General features: G+C 55.2%; 2 protein-coding genes and 1 pseudogene across 2 annotated transcripts; 1 reads left to right on the top strand and 2 right to left on the bottom strand.

Moving 5' to 3' along the window:
- Positions 1-131: 131 nt before the first annotated feature.
- Positions 132-1,791, bottom strand: LOC123465831 (annotated as a pseudogene).
- Positions 1,792-10,812: 9,021 nt separating this feature from the next.
- Positions 10,813-11,955, top strand: LOC102411782 (interferon-induced transmembrane protein 1). Its single transcript, XM_025287141.3, has 2 exons — positions 10,813-11,022; positions 11,618-11,955. The coding sequence occupies exons 1-2, from the start codon at positions 10,837-10,839 to the stop codon at positions 11,804-11,806; spliced, it is 375 nt and encodes a 124-aa protein (XP_025142926.3). The 5' UTR covers positions 10,813-10,836; the 3' UTR covers positions 11,807-11,955.
- Positions 11,956-14,611: 2,656 nt separating this feature from the next.
- Positions 14,612-15,690, bottom strand: LOC102407177 (interferon-induced transmembrane protein 3). The gene is made up of 2 exons (XM_006046918.4): positions 15,337-15,690; positions 14,612-14,889 (listed from the first exon to the last, which is right to left on the bottom strand). The coding sequence occupies exons 1-2, from the start codon at positions 15,583-15,585 to the stop codon at positions 14,698-14,700; spliced, it is 441 nt and encodes a 146-aa protein (XP_006046980.3). The 5' UTR covers positions 15,586-15,690; the 3' UTR covers positions 14,612-14,697.
- Positions 15,691-16,070: the final 380 nt, after the last annotated feature.

Below are 16,070 nucleotides of genomic sequence, written 5' to 3'. Positions count from 1 at the left end.
AGCCAGCGGACACAGCAGCCCGCCGCGGATGCTGGGGCAGTCCAGGGGGACTTGGCTGTGGTGGTCCCTAGGGTAGCTCCCCTCGGGAAGACGCCCTCCCAGCCCCAGCCAGGAACAGTCCCAGAAGGCACTTTCTGGAACCAGGTCTTTTTAATTGAACAGCCGAGGCTGGTGAGTGGGGAGGAAGGAGCTGGCCTGAGGGCCAGGGGTTAGGGAACTGGGGGCATCGAGCTGAGGGGAAGTCCCTGAGGCCCAAGTGAAAGACCTTCAGAGTCAGTGTTAGGTGCCCGGGCTAGGGCAGGGGTGGGCCTCAGCCCTGTAGATGGTCAGGGCTCCAGGGGGCTGGGGTAGAGCCCCGGGGTTGGGGTCCCTGGTCAGGACAGGGACAGGGCCCGGCCTGTCAGTCATAGTCGGCGTCGTCGAACTTGGTGCTGAAGAAGGCGCGGAGCCCTTGGCCAGCCGAGACAGGTGCAGGGCGCCGGTCACCACCAGCACCAGGAGCAGGAGCGGTGGCACGAGCGCCCACATCGTGGCCAGGATGTTGTAGCACTTGGCTTTGGAGCCGAGACGCCGGGCTGCCTCCAGATCTCCAGCCACCTTCTGGTCTCGGGCCTGTGAACCGGCAGCAGGGCCAGGTCTCTACAGGTTCGCGGGGACTGGTGGCCCCGCCACCCCCATCCCACACAGCCACTGGGTCCACACCTTGGGGGACCCATGCTGGACCCAAACCTGGATGGAGGGGAGAGGCCTGAGGGGATACTGTCTGGGCTGGAGTCACTCCCTTCACTGCCCCCAGCTGGACACATGGGCTGACCTTCCTTGGGGGGCCTTGGGTGGTAAAAGGTTCAGCCTAAGGGGGCTGAAGGGAGCCTCTGCACCCTCCCACTCCAGTTAATGACCCAGTGGCCATCTCAAGCCAGCATCTACCTCTAGGACTCCCAAGGGTAGGGAGCCCTCATTGGTGCTGGGAGGCGCCACCACAGGCGCTGAAGCTAGGGAGCTGTGCTAACAGGAGCCCCCACGTGTGAAAAGCCCCATTTGAAAGAAGAGACCCCCTTGGGTAAGGTCTGATCTACCCTGGTCCTTTGGGACAGACTAGACACCGCCCTTCATTTTTATGAACAGCAGTCAGACTCAGAAGCCCTCATGGGAGGCAGGCCTCCCCCCACCATCAGGCTGGAGGAAACCCAGCAGAGTCCTCCTGCATCCCGGCTTGACAAGCAGCCCCCATGAAATGCTCCTGGGCCCCCATGAAGCCCCCCAGGCCCACCTTGATGGAGTAGGCCAGCGCCAGGAAGCCGAGACAGCACAGGTTCAGGTAGAGGGTGCTGAACACGGACCAGATCAAGTGGTCTCGAGGTGGGGGTCGCGGTGCCCCCAGCGTCAGGGCCGTGTGGGCGTTGCCGTCCGCCTTGCGGGGCGTCGGGGCCCGGGGTCCTCGCGGGGATACGACGTGTCCATGGGTTCCAGCGCCGTCTCCTCGCTCGGACTCCTGCTTCGAGGGTGGGCGCCCCGCCGCTTATAGCCCTCGCCGCCGCCCGGCTGATCGCCCGCCGCTAAATATAACGACAAATGACAGCCCGCCGAGCGCCGCCCCGCCCGCGAGCCCACCGCCCGCCCCGCAGGGAGCCCCGCCCCTCAGAGAGCTACCCCCTCACCGGGAAACGCTACCCCACAGGCTGGCGGGCGGTGGGGAGCCGCCAGAGCGCCTCCTATCCTGGGGTCCAGCTGGGAAGCCCCCATCGAAGGCGGCCGGCCGAGGCACGCGGTGGCTGCGGTCTGCCCACCAGAGCCCCCCCCCCGCGGACAAAAGCGGGTGGAGGCACCGGGTCAGGGCCGCTGTGGCTGGGTGGCCGCCTTGGCTTCTGCTGTCCTCGGCAATGCCCAGATCACCGTCTGATCACCCGTGTCCAGCCTTAGGGATATGACAGTCCCCGTGAGTGCCGGTGGAAGGAAGCAGGCCACGTCCAGGTGGAACTGGACAGTGCTAAGGAGAAAACGGAGTGTGGAGAGAGAAAGCCTGCGGTGCGCGTGTTGAGGGGCGGGCTGTGACCTGGCCCTGCTGGTGGAGGCTGCAGGCAGCCCTCCTCCCTCATGGCAGTCAGCTGCCGCTCAGGCTGGCTGCTTCTTCCTCCCCAGTCCAGAGCTGTTTGTGGGGGATGAGCTTTTTATGTCTTAAGCCTGGTCTCATCTCCCTCCAGACGGGCCAGCAGCATCTGTGTGCCTGCGAATTACATGTATGTCAAGGGCCAGATTGGATGTGAGAGTTGGACTATAAAGAAAGCTGAGCACCAAAGAATTGATACTTTTGAACTGTGGTGTTGGAGAAGACTCTTGAGAGTCCCTTGGACTGCAAGGAGAGCAAACCAGTCCATCCTAAAGGAAATCAGTCCGAGTATTCATTGGAAGGACTGATGCTGAAGCTAAAACTCCAATACTTTGGCCACCTGATGCAAAGAGCTGACTCATTGGAAAAGACCCTGATGCTGGGAAAGATTGAATGCAGGAGGAGAAGGGGACGACAGAGGATGAGATGGTTGGATGACATCACTGACTCGATGGACGTAAGTTTGAGCAAGCTCCAGAAGTTGATGATGGACAGGGAAGCCTGGGGTGCTGCAGTCCATGGGGTCCTAGAGTTGGACACGACTGAGTGAACTGACTGAGATTGATGTAACCAAGTGCCCGCTCCGTGGAGGAGGGCTCCTGGCTCTCCAGCCTGCACCGGCTAAGAGAGACCTCAGGCTCCCAAACCTTCTGTCTGAGTTGGGACTGCTATAGCTAGTGCCCAGACCAGTGACTCATAAATAATAGAAATGTATCTCTCACTTTTCCAAAGGCTTGAAGGTCCAAGATAAGGGTGCCAGCGTGGATGGGCCCTTATTGCAGACAGCCTACTTTTCCCTGCTCCTCACTGGTGGAAGGAGCTGAGGGAGGGATCCCCATGACCTTCTAACCTCCTAATACCATCACTTTAGGATTTCAGTAGGAATTTGGGGGAACACAAGCATTCACTCCACTGTACCCTCTGCCCAGTCCCCGCTCCCGGCACAGGAGGTGGCCACTGGCCATCTTGCATGATGGTCCTCTTCTGCACACTTTACCTGCCACTGGAAGAGGTGAGCGCTGAGACACATCGTCTTCTTTCTCTCATCAGAGCCAATTTATCCTCTGCCTATAAATCTTTGAGCAGCCCTTCAAGAAGCTGTATCAGATGTGCCTTAATCTTTGTATTACTCATTTCTTAAAGGAATTTTAATGTATTGGGCTTTAATTATACGTCCCTCACCCATCCAGCTCCACCCATTCCCCTGCCCCTCACACCGAATCCACTTGGTCCCAATTCCTGATTGGGCAGAATCTCAGCGCCACTGAGGCCAAGTCAAGCGCCCTTCCCCTGGATTAGCGCAGCTGCTCTGCATTCCCTCTACAGCAGCCAGAGTGGGCTTGTTACAGCAGGAAGCACATGTTCCATTCAACTTCTTTGATTCAGGAAGTTTGCTTCCAGGTCCACCTCTTATGTGATCTTACCTATTTGGAATATCCCTCATAAATGGTCATTCTGTTCTAGGTTTTAGTAGGACTTTGCCGTTTTTGTGATATATACAGCTTCTGGGACAGTTCTTAGATATAAAGTAAACAGTTGTGCCGGCAGGTGGCGAGCTCCTTTCTTATATCTAATCCTTGGGTTCTGTCTGAGACAAACTAATACCTCAAAAGGACTTGCCGCTGCAATGCAGATTGTGCGTGATTCGTGGTGTACCTCGCTGCTCAGTTTTCTTGGGTTTGATGAGCAATCTGGAGTCAATACAACCAATTCCATAACCAACCTGCCCTGACACGTGAGTCCTCAGGTCAGGAGGGCAGTGGTGTAGCAGCTTTTAAACGCTTAATCTGCACCAGTTTTTGCTGCTTGTCTTTCTAACTTGCAAATTCTGCATTCCCAGTAGGACTTGCACGAGACCCACTCCAGCTTAAACTGGAAGTAACTCATTTCAAGATGCAGTTCGGTTTTTAAATGAGACCCAGCCTGACTCCGGATGGTAAACACCAACAGTTCCTAACGTGGAGTCTGAGGACTGGGAAGGATTGGACCAGCAGAACTCCACATGTGAATAGTGCAGCTGGGGGCCCCACACCGACCGGAAACTGTGCGTTGGGATTCACAGTTCCCACATAGGTGCTGAGACAGATTTGGGGGGCTGGGGTTTTACATCCAAAATAGGGAACTCTGAAAACTGCAGCTTGAGGGACCCTCCCAGTGAGAGATTGGTTGCCCAGTGCGACCAAGGCAAGGCTGTGGGTGCCCAAGGGGCGGGGGTGGGGGGGTCTCTGTCTCCATTGTCCCAAGACGTCCTCCTTCCCAGCCTCCTTAGAAAAGGTACATCCTTCACACTCAGATAAATTCAGATCTCAAATCTGGTCCAGAAAACAGAAAGGTGCTGAAAGGACACTGCCCCCTGGTGGGTGAGTGGCCAGCGGAGGGGCCAGAGCTGAGGGAGGGTGAGCCCCGAGGCTCCTGGGGAGGCTGAGAGTCTGGGAGGAAGAGATGGAGGCCCAGGAGTGGGGGGCCCACCAGGCACTGGCCTGCTCAGGCCCCAGGGGATGGGCAGGGTGGGTCCCCATCGGGAAGGATGGGCACTGCAGTCCAGCAGGGGGGCCCCTGAGTCACAGCCCCTGGCTATCACCTGGACCCTCACGACCTCTTCTCCCCTAGTCTAGGGGCCGGAAGATGGCGGCCAATACCACCGGGGCCCAGAGCCACGCTCCACTGCCCAGTGCCTGGACATCTGCGCCCTGGGCCTGGGCCTCCTTCTGACCATCAGGTTGATTGTTCTTGTGTGTGCAGACCTGACCGCCACCAGAGGACTTTATAGTTTGTGCAGGATAGCAGAGGCTATTGCCCATGACAGGCACCCCACGAGCTCCCCTGTCCACTGCTAGTCCTGCACCTGGGGCTATGGCCCTGCCCTTGTCCCCACCCTTTTATAAAGCAGTTTATACCTGAATATTTGTTGGAAGGACTGATGCTGAAGCTGAAGCTCTAATACTTTGGCCACCTAATGTAAAGAGCCGATTCATTGGAAAAGACCCAGATGCTGTGAAAGATTGAGCGCAGGAGGAGAAGGGGGCAATAGAGGATGAGATGGTTGGATGGCATCACTGACTCAATAGCCATGAGTTTGAGGGAGATAGTGAAGGACAGGGAAGTCTGGCGTGCTGCAGTTCATGGGGTCCCAGAGAGTTGGACATGACTTGGGAACTAAACAATACCTGTCAACAATTGAATTCAACACGTGTGCTAAATCACTTTAGTCGTGTCTGACTCTGTGCGGCCCTATGGACCTAGCACCACCTGGGAATGCTCTCTTCTTACCTAGAGCAGACAGGAGGCTCCTTCCCCCAGGATCCTGCTGGCCAAATGCTCCACCCTTGGGAACTTCAGCTCTGCACAGGGCTGGCAGAGCAGCCAAGGAGAGAAAGGCTTTTACGCTCAGTGGCTCAGTCGTGTCCAGCTCTCTGTGACTGCATGCAGTGTGGCCCACCAGGCTCCTTTGTCCACGGGACGCTCCAGGCGAAAGTACTGGAGTGGGTTGCAATTTCATCCTCCAGGGGATCTTCCCGACTGGGATCAAACTCTCGTCTCCTGCATTGGCAGGCAGATTCTTTACCACCAAGCCACAGAGGAAGCCCCAGAATGGTAGCAAATCTGAAATTTGTTTTGAAAACTCAACATGGCTAATTATAGGGCTTCCCTGGTGGCTCAAGATGGCTCAAGGAGACCTGGGTTCGATGCCTGGGTCGGGAAGATCCCCTGAAGAAGATAATGGCGCCCACTCCAGTGTTCTTGCCTGGAGAATTCCATGGACAGAGGAGCCTGGTGGGCTACAGCCCATGGGGTCACAAAGAATTGGACGTGACTGACTGACTAAGACCTTGACTTTGATGGCTAACTATATGACCCAAAACATTTAACCCTATTCCCGTGTATCATATTCATGTTCCAAATACAAATTAACCCTATCCAGCATTGGAATTGGCACACGTCAATTCTACTGCAAGACAGACGGGAGACGGTAAAATGACAATGAAATCGTATTAAAGAGACAGAAAAGCAGGATATCTGTAGTCAGAATCTCTTTTCTGAAGCCCTAGAAGAAAGTTTTACTGTTCTGCCTGATTTTCTCTAATGGGTCTAGGCATTGCGATGCCATCTCACTTTGGATGTGACTGTGAAGTAATCTATTAACTGCGCCTACAAAAACAGGAAACAAACAGAGATCATTCTGGCGTTTTTGAGATTGCATCCAAGTACTGCATTTCGGACTCTTGTTGACCATGATGGCTACTCCATTTCTTCTAAGGGATTCCTGCCCACGGTAGTAGATATAATGGTCATCTGAGTTAAATTCACCCATTCCAGCCCATCTTAGTTTGCTGATTCCTAGAATGTCAACGTTCACTCCTGCCATTTCCTGTTTGACCACTTCCAATTTGCTTGATTCATGGACCTAACATTCCAGGTTCCTATGAAATATTGCTCTTTACAGTATCAGACCTTGCTTCTATCACCAGTCACATCCACACTGGGTATTGTTTTTGCTTTGGCTCCATCCCTTCATTCTTTCTGGAGATATTTCTCCACTGAGCTCCAGTAACGTATTAGGCACCTACCAAACTAGGGAGTTCATCTTTCAGTGTCCTATCTTTTTGCCTTTTTGTACCATTCATGGGGTTCTCAAGGCAAGAATACTGAAGTGGTTTGCCATTCCCTTCTCCAGTGGACCACATTCTGTCAGACCTCTCTACCATGACCTGTCCGTCTTGGGTGGCCCCACACGGCATGGCTTAGTTTTATTGAGTTAGACAAGGCTGTGGTCCATATGATCAGATTGGCTAGCTGTCTGTGATTGTGGTTTTCAGTCTGTCTGCCCTCTGATCCCTTCTCTGTTCGTTTCCAAGGCAAACCATTCACTATCACAGTAATCCAAGTCTATGCCCCGACCAGTAATGCTGAAGAAGCTGAAGTTGAACGGTTCTATGAAGACCTACAAGACCTTTTAGAACTAACACCCCAAAAGATGTCCTTTTCATTATAGGGACTGGAATGCAAAAGTAGGAAGTCAGGAAACCCTGGAGTAACAGGCAAATTTGGCCTTGGAGTACAAAATGAAGCAGGGCAGAGGCTAATTGAGTTTTCCCAAGAGAACGCACTGGTCATAGCAAACACCTTCCTCCAACAACACAAGAGAAAACTCTATACATGCACATCACCAGATGGTCAACACCAAAATCAGATTGATTATATTCTTTGCAGCCAAAGATGGAGACGCTCTATACAGTCAGCAAAAAAAAGACCAGGAGCTGACTGTAGCTCAGATCATGAACTCCTTATTGCCAAATTCAGACTTAAATTGAAGAAAGTAGGCAAAACCACTAGACCATTCAGGTATGACCTAAATCAAATCCTTTATGATTTATACAGCAGAACTGAGAAATAGATTTAAGGGACTAGATCTGATAGACAGAGTGCCTGATGAACTATGGACGGAGGTTCGTGACATTGTACTGGAGACAGGGATCAAGACCATCCCCATGGAAAAGAAATTCGAAAAGGCAAAATGGCTGTCTGAGAAGGCCTTACAAATAGCTGCGAAAAGAAGAGAAGTGAAAAGCAAAGGAGAAAAGAAAAGATATTCCCATCTGAATGCAGAGTTCCAAAGAATAGCAAGGAGAAATAAAAAAGCCTTCCTCAGTGATCAATGCAAAGAAATAGAGGAAAACAACAGAATGGGAAAGACTAGAGATACCAAGGGAACACTTCATGCAAAGATGGGCATAATAAAGGACAGAAATGGTATGGACCTAACAGAAGCAGAAGATTTTAAGAAGAGATGGCAAGAATGCACAGAAGAACTGTACAAAAAAGATCTTCACGACCCAGATAATCACAATGGTGTGATCACTCACCTAGAGCCAGACATCCTGGAAGGTGAAGTCAAGTGGGCCTTAGAAAGCATCACTATGAACAAAGCTAGTGGAGGTGATGGAATTCCAGTTGAGGTATTTCAAATCCTCAAAGATGGTGCTATGAAAGTGCTCCACTCAATATGCCAGCAAATTTGGAAAACTCAGCAGTGGCCACAGGACTGGAAAAGGTCAGTTTTCATTCCAATCCCAAAGAAAGGCAATGCCAAAGAATGTGCAAACTACTGCACAATTGCACTCATCTCACACGCTAGTAAAGTAGTGCTCAAAATTTTCAAGAAAGGCTTCAGCAATATGTGAACCATGAACTTCCTGATGTGCAAGCTGGTTTTAGAAAAGGCAGAGGAACCAGAGATCAAATTGCCAACATCCCTGGATCATGGAAAAAGCAAGAGAGTTCCAGAAAAACATCTATTTCTGCTTTATTGACTATGCCAAAGCCTTTGACTGTGTGGATCACAAGAAACTGTGGCAAATTCTGAAAGAGATGGGAATACAAGACCACCTGACCTGCCTCTTGAGAAACCTGTATGCAGGTCAGGAAGCAACAGTTAGAACTGGACATGGAACAACAGACTGGTTCCAAATAGGAAAAGGAGTACATCAAGGCTGTATATTGTCACCCTGCTTATTTAACTTATATGCAGAGTACATCATGAGAAACGCTGGGCTGGAAGAAGCACAAGCTGAAATCAAGATTTCCGGGAGAAATATCAATAACCTCAGATATGCAGATGACACCACCCTTATGGCAGAAATTGAAGAGGAACTAAAAAGCCTCTTGATGAAAATGAAGGAGGAGAGTAGGAAAGTTGGCTTAAAGCTCAACGTTCAGAAAATGAAGATCATGGCTTCTGGTCCCATCACTTCATGGGAAATAGATGGGGAAACAGTGGAAACAGTGTCAGACTTTATTTTTGGGGGGCTCCAAAATCACTGCAGATGGTGATTGCAGCCATGAAATTAAAAGACGCTTACTCCTTGGAAGGAAAGTTATGACCAACCTAGATAGCATATTTAAAAGCAGAGACATTATTTTGCCAACAAAGGTTCGTCTAGTCAAGGCTATGGTTTTTCCAGTGGTCATGTGTAGATGTGAGAGTTGGACTGTGAAGAAGGCTGAGTGCCGAAGAATTGATGCTTTTGAACTGTGGTGTTGAGGAAGACTCTTGAGAGTCCCTTGGACTGCAAGGAGATCCAACCAGTCCATTCTGAAGGAGATCAGCCCTGGGATTTCTTTGGAAGGAATGATGCTAAAGCTGAAACTCCAGTACTTTGCCACCTCATGCGAAGAGTTGACTCATTGGAAAAGATTCTGATGCTGGGAGGAATTGGGGGCAGAGGAGAAGGGACGACAGAGGATGAGATGGCTGGATGGCATCACTGACTCGATGGACGTGAGTCTGAGTGAACTCCGGGAGTTGGTGCTGGACAGGGAGGCCTGGCGTGCTGCGATTCATGGGGTCTTGAAGAGTCGGACACGACTGAGCGACTGAGGTGAACTGATCACAAAACTGGAAAACACTGTCTATAAAGAGGCCTGTAAACGTGGACTCGTGATGTGCAGTATGTTTTTTCTTGCTTCATCCCTGCCAGAAAGATGAAAGTGAGTCTCTAATTATGGCAAAATGTAGCTTCCCTCATGGAGAAGGCAATAGCACCCCACTCCAGTACTCTTGCCTGGAAAATCCCATGGACGGAGGAGCCTGGAAGGCTGCAGTCCATGGGGTCGCTGAGGGTTGGACACGGCTGAGCGACTTCACTTTCACTTTTCACTTTCATGCATTGGAGAAGGAAATGGCAACCCAGTCCAGTGTTCTTGCCTGGAGAATCCCAGGGACGGGGGAGCCTGGTGGGCTGCTGTCTATGGGGTCGCACAGAATCAGACAGGACTGAAGTGAGTTAGCAACAGCAGCAGCTTCCCTCATCAGCCAAACACCCTTGGGCTGACATTCAGACTAAAGAATTCTTCACATTATATGAGATTGGAGTAATAGCTATAAAATATATTAAACACCGAAAGCTGCCTAAAACACTGTTGTTTATTCTGAATGAGAAGGAACAGTGTAAAAATCAATTGTTACCAAACTTACCTGGAGGGATCTTTAAAATAAGTCAAATGAGTATTATTCACCCTTCAGAAGGAAGGGAATTCATGCTACAGTGTGGATGGACCTTGAGGACATGATGCCCAGTGGAATAAGCCAGTCACCAAACAACATATCCTGTCTGACTCCACTCACAAAAGGACCCTGCAGGCGTCAGATTCACTGACACAGGAAGTGGACGGTGGGGCAGGGGCTGCAGGAGGGCAGCGGAGGGGAGTGCGTGTTTCCGGGGACGGCGTGTCCCTTCGGGAGGGTGAGCACGTCGTGGAGGCGGGTGGTGCCTGTGGCCGCTGCACAGCGTGAACGTGCGTCACGCCCCTGAGCTGCGCGTAGGCACGGCTAAGGTGGGGTTGTATGTGCGTTACCACAGTTAAGAAAAAGACAAAGTCTCGTGTCAATAATCTGATTAATGATTAGCTCAAGTGCTCTCCCCAGGTTGGAAACCAGGCCTCTGTTTAGCTGGAAGGGCTGCTGGCAGGACCTTGGCACCAGCAGGGCCACCCGGGGAGAATTGGGGCCATAAAGTCACATTGAAGCCTCAGGCATCTGTTCCACCCAACAAGGTCCCAGACAATCCAAACAATTTAGAAACAACAGGAAATAGAAAGTATGAGAAATAAAAACGAACCCAGAATGGGAGTGCCCACTGAAATCCACTGGCATCTCAGACTATAAAACAGGAAACTTATTTCTCAACCTTTCCATCTACTTTCAGCACATCGATCTCCCTACACAAGACATGTTCAAGGAGGAGCACGAGGTGGCCTTGCTGGGGGCGCCCCAGAACCAGGCACCCATGGCGACCACGGTGATCAACATCCCCAGGGAGACCGCCGTGCCCGACCACATCGTGTGGTCCCTGTTCAACACCGTCTTCATGAACGGGTGCTGCCTGGGCTTCGTGGCATTCGCCTACTCTGTGAAGGTGGGTGGGCACCTAGGGCGTCTCCAAGAAAGTGTCTGGGAGCCTGGAGAGGGCCCTGCCCAGATGGCACATGCATTGGGGAGCCCCCGTGTGCACGGGTCTGTGTGCATGCTCTTTGCGTATGTGTGTTGTGTGTGTGTGAGAGTGTGCCTGGGGGATCATTCCCAGGGAGACTCATGGCGAGGCTGCCTGGGTTCACATGGGGTGGAGCTGGGGGTCTGTGTCTCTCGCACCCCAAGACGGCCTCCTTCCCAGCCTCATCAGGGAAGGCGCAGCCTTCACACTCAGCCTTAGAACTGGAGTCTGGTCCGGAAACGAGGAAGGTGCTGCAAGGACCCTGACCCCTGGTGTGTGAGTGGCCGGTGAAGGGGCCTGAGAGGAAGGCAGGCTGAGCCCTGGGGCTCCTAGAGAGGCTGACTCTCTGTGAGGACTCAGACAGAGGCCCCAAGAGGGGAGGGTATCATCGGCCCCTGTCCTGTTCAGACTCCAGGGAACGGGAGTGTGAGGACCCATCGGGTGACTGGGAGCAGCAGGGGAGGGCCTGAGCCACAGTGCCCGGTGGTCACCTGGACCCTCACCACCTCTCCTCCTCCAGTCTAGGGACCGGAAGATGGTCGGCGACATCACTGGGGCCCAGAGCTACGCCTCCACCGCCAAGTGCCTGAACATCTGGGCCCTGGTCCTGGGCATCTTTCTGACCATTGGATCGATCGTTCTTCTCATTTTTGTCTACATGGCAGCCTACGAGATGGCTTTGAGGATGGCGAACAATAGAGGCTACTAGCCGCTGTCCATGGAGGCAGTCCAGGGCCTCCACCTTCCTTGGTGGCTTTGCACCCTAGGCACGGGCCCGCCCCGCCCCCAAGCCATAGGCAGCAGTTTATAGACACAGATTGTCAACCACTGAATCAATAAAGCGCCCTTGTCTGTGAAGCTGTTGTGATGTCTCCTGCGGAGGGGACACGGCTATGACCCTGGCGGCCTCTGGGGAGCCCAGAGCGGTCAGCTGCGGGCTGACTGAGAAGGCCAGAACAGAGCTGGTGACCCCACCGCGGTCAACAGGAACCCCCAGAGGAAAGACCCCTTCCTCCCCTCAAAACCAGCGGGCCCTGCTGGGTGGAAGGGTCTCGCAGACACTGGGGACCTGGGACATCGTTGTGAGCCTGGGATGCAGACGGGGAGATGGGGCTGCTCCTAGCCCAATGCGAAGAGACACCCGGGCAGGTATTCCTGTCTCTGACGCCCCAGGGGGAGCGGGTGGGGGGCCGCACCCCAGCTGCTGAGCCACTGTGCCCTGCGCAGGGTGTCCTGGGTGTCAGCCCGAGAGGCTGGAGGAGTCCCGGCAGCCACAGGCTGCGCTGGGGGGTGACCCTGTCCACACGCCCTGTGGGGACCCAGGCTCTCCTGGGCTCACTCGGGGCCCAGGGCCAGTGTTGGCCAGCTCTCGCTGAAGTCAGCAGCTCTTCACAGCGGGTTCCCCTCCTCCTGGCACCCAGAGGGATGGACGCCCCATCCCCACTGGGCCCTACTTGGATCCTCCCTGGAAGACGGTGGCTCAGATGAGGTTGCCCACCCTCTCTTGGGTCCCACATGAGAGCAGGAGGGCTCAGCCTCAGGGACGCTGAGTCCTGCGGGAGGAGAGGCTGGCAGACTGCCTCTCTGAGTCCAGGAAAGACTGTCTCCCAGGCAGGAATGGGAGGGACAGATGTGTGGCCCTGACCCCTGGCCTGTGAACCCCCAACCCCGGCAGGCCCTAGGGGGTCCCCACAGCCTCTCAGGTGGGCAGCAGTCGTGAGGGCTGGTGGCACTGAGTGTAGCCCGCCTGAGCTTCACTGATTTGCGGTGAGGGTCCTGCTAGGTGGGAGCCCCCGGTGCAGGCCGCAAAGGCCCGTGTTCTGGACCTTCTGAAAATTCACAGGAGGCCTGAGGCATCAAGCAGGGGAAACTGAGGGACCTTCCCTCGACGGCCCCGGGTGCTGATGGCCGGGCCGTGAGCAGCTGTGGTCCTCGGAGCCACACCCCGGCCTGGTTCCCAGTGGACGGTCCCGTGTCCCCTGTCAGCTGTGGGTGACCTGGGCTGGGCTGAAAGAGTTGGGGGAGCGGGAGGACAGAGCGGGGAGGTTGGAGCCCTGGGCCAGGGTGACATGGGGGTCGGCAGCAGGGCCGGAAGGCACCACTGGTCCCTTTTCCAAGGAGCCCGTGGGGAGAAGGCTCTGCCTCTGCTTTGCCTGGACTTGGGCCTCGGAGGAGCTCAGAAGACAAGGCTCCTTAAGATGCCAGGTTTGGTCCCAGCTGGGGGAGGGCAGAGCAGGGCAGATGAGTCCCGGGTGGGGGTGGGCAGGCGGGCTGGTGTGCCCCTGGCCTCGCCCCTGGCTCCCTTCCTGTCGCTGCTGATGCGGCAAGATTCTGCCTCCCCAGCCCACCCAGTGGGATCTGCGCCGCTGGGCAGCGCCCCTGTCGACTCCAGGGCTTTGCGGGCTACTGGCTCTTCCCACCTTGGAGGCAGTCCTTCCCGACCCCGAGGGACGTGCCTGCCAGCCGTCCCTCCTCCAGGACTTCCTTCCTTGGTGCTGCCCCTCCCTGCTCACGGGTGTCAGACCCACAGGGAGAGGGGCTCCCTCCTGGCCCACTCTGGGATCCCAGCCTCTGCAGCCTCTCCAAGTCAGGGGGCTGGGGTAGGGACAGATGGGGAGGAGGGGGCACCCACATGAGGAGTCGGGACGAGGGGGTGGCTCCGCTGCCCCTCTACACGCCCCAGCCCAGCTGGCAGTGGGCGGGTCTGCCCTGCCCCTCGAGTGCCCCCGTGTCTGGAGGCCACGGCAGAAGCAGGGATGGGGCTGATGTCGAGGGCGGGGCAGGGCAGGGGCCTCTCCTCTAGCTGAGCAGCACAGGGCTCTCTCTGCAGTGGTGGACGCTGTGCTCTTGTTGCCTTCCTGGCAGAGGGGGCCTGCGGGGCCGTGTGAAGGACAGTGAGGAGAGGGACGTGTCGCAGGGTGTGAGAGGGAGCTGGGCGCCAGGAGAGCCGGCACTGACCAGCGTCCTGGCCGGGCCGCCCTCAGAACCCCCGGAACTCCTGCTCTTTGCTCCCTGAAAACCTTTGTTTAGCCACCAGTCAGTCAGCGGCTGCCTGTGACCCTGGCCTCCTGTTGGCACCGCCCCCTTTCTGGAACCTCCCGACTAACCCTAACCCTAACTGCTCTGGACCGTCCTCGCCGTGTTGTAATCTCCACCATCTGGACTTTCCTGGAGCACAGTTGACTTGCCACCCAAATCTGCATTTCTCCAATTGCAAATCCTAAGGCACCAAGCTATCTTTTTATTTGCAGGCTTCTAAGGGTTTTCTTCTCTGTTTTGTCAACAGAGCCGAGGGTGTTCTGCGCCCAACATGGCCCTTCCCTTGAGGAACCCGCACCCCAACCCCCCTGACCAGTAACTGCAGCCCCAGCCCAAGGCCCCAGACAGGCCAGGCCCCGCCTGGAGCCGCAGAGCATGTGGGACAGTGCGGGGTGGGAGGAGGTGGGCTCGGGCTCACGTCCAGGCTGGAACTCTCAAGGGCCCCCTCCCCAGGTCAAAACACAGCACCCTCACATACAAATGCCTCCTTTTATTTCACGGTGGCAGGTGCCTGTATAGGCTGCAGGGAGAGAGGCGACTGCCTCTGGCTGTGGGCAGGGCCTAGTGGCCTCCATAGTTCTGCATGAGCTCTGAGACTGCTTGAACAATCATCAGGGAGCCGGTGGAAACGACGATGATGAGGACGACAGTCAGAAGGATGCCCAGGACCAGGGAGCAGATGTTCAGGCACTTGGCGGTGGAGGCGTAGCTCTGGGCCCCAGTGATGTCGCCGACCATCTTCCGATCCCTAGACTGGAGGAGGAGAGGTGGTGAGGGTCCAGGTGACTGCCGGGCCTGTGGCTCAGGCCCTCCCCCGCTGGTCCCCCACTGCCCGTTCTTCCCAGCGGGGACCCACGCCCGCCTGTCCCCTGGAGTCTGAGCGGGACAGTGGCCGGTGAGCGCTCCTCCCCTTCTGGGGTCTCCATCTGCTTTCCCACAGACAGTCAGCCTCTCCAGGAGGCCCAGGGCTCTCCCATCCTTTCTCTCAGGCCGCCTCACTGGCCCCTCACCCACCAGGGGACAAAAGGCTGACCCTGGTCATCCCCACGCACCCCCTGCAGCCTCATCATAACCTGCATGTGTACACACACACACACACACGCAGAACAACACACACGGGGCTCCCAACCCCACGTGTCGTCTGTGCAGGGACCTCTCCAGGCTCCCAGTTTCTTGGAGACGCCCCAGGTGCCCACCCACCTTCACAGAGTAGGCGAATGCCACGAAGCCCAGGCAGCACCAGTTCATGAAGAGGGTGTTGAACAGGGACCACACGATGTGGTCGGGCACAGCGGTCTCCCTGGGGATGTTGATCACCGTGGTCGTCACGGGCGCCTGGCTCTGGGGCGCCCCCAGCATGGCCACCTCGTGTTCCTCCTTGAGCACCTCATAGGCTGGGGGCACCGCCCCGTGGGCCCCAGTGAATAAGAGCTGGGATGTGCGGTTCATGGTGAGGACGGAGCAACTGTGGTCCAGAGGCCAGCACACACTTGGGGGGCCCTCCTTTACCCAGGAGTTTCGATTTCTCCTAAGTTTCCTTTTCCTGGGCCGGTTTTGTTTCGTAAGTGGAAATGGGCTGGGCTTAGGAGGTGGGGTGAACCACTGAGTATCAGGTTACACCGGGATAAGTGGGAGGGAGGCTCCTTTCCCAGAGGCTGGAAGGGGCTGGAGGTTTCCTTCCACCCTCCCAGGTTTTTGGCTGGGACTCCCCTCTGTCATAATAAAAAGACAGTTTAACAGGAGAAAAATAACAGTTTACCAACCCGTATACCTCCTGTCTATGGGAGGGACCCAGAAAAGCTGAGCAACTTCCCCAAATGCTGAAGTCAGCACCTAAATGCCATCTGAGCTCAAGATGAGAGGCCGCGGAGGGCAGGAGAGGCCTCCTTGGGGAGGTTACCCCGAAAAGCACAGAAATAAGGGTGGTTTCCTGC

This window comes from Bubalus bubalis, chromosome 5 (assembly GCF_019923935.1).
Source record: "Bubalus bubalis isolate 160015118507 breed Murrah chromosome 5, NDDB_SH_1, whole genome shotgun sequence".
Lineage (NCBI taxonomy): Eukaryota > Metazoa > Chordata > Mammalia > Artiodactyla > Bovidae > Bubalus > Bubalus bubalis.
This window is presented reverse-complemented; position numbering and strand designations above follow the sequence as displayed.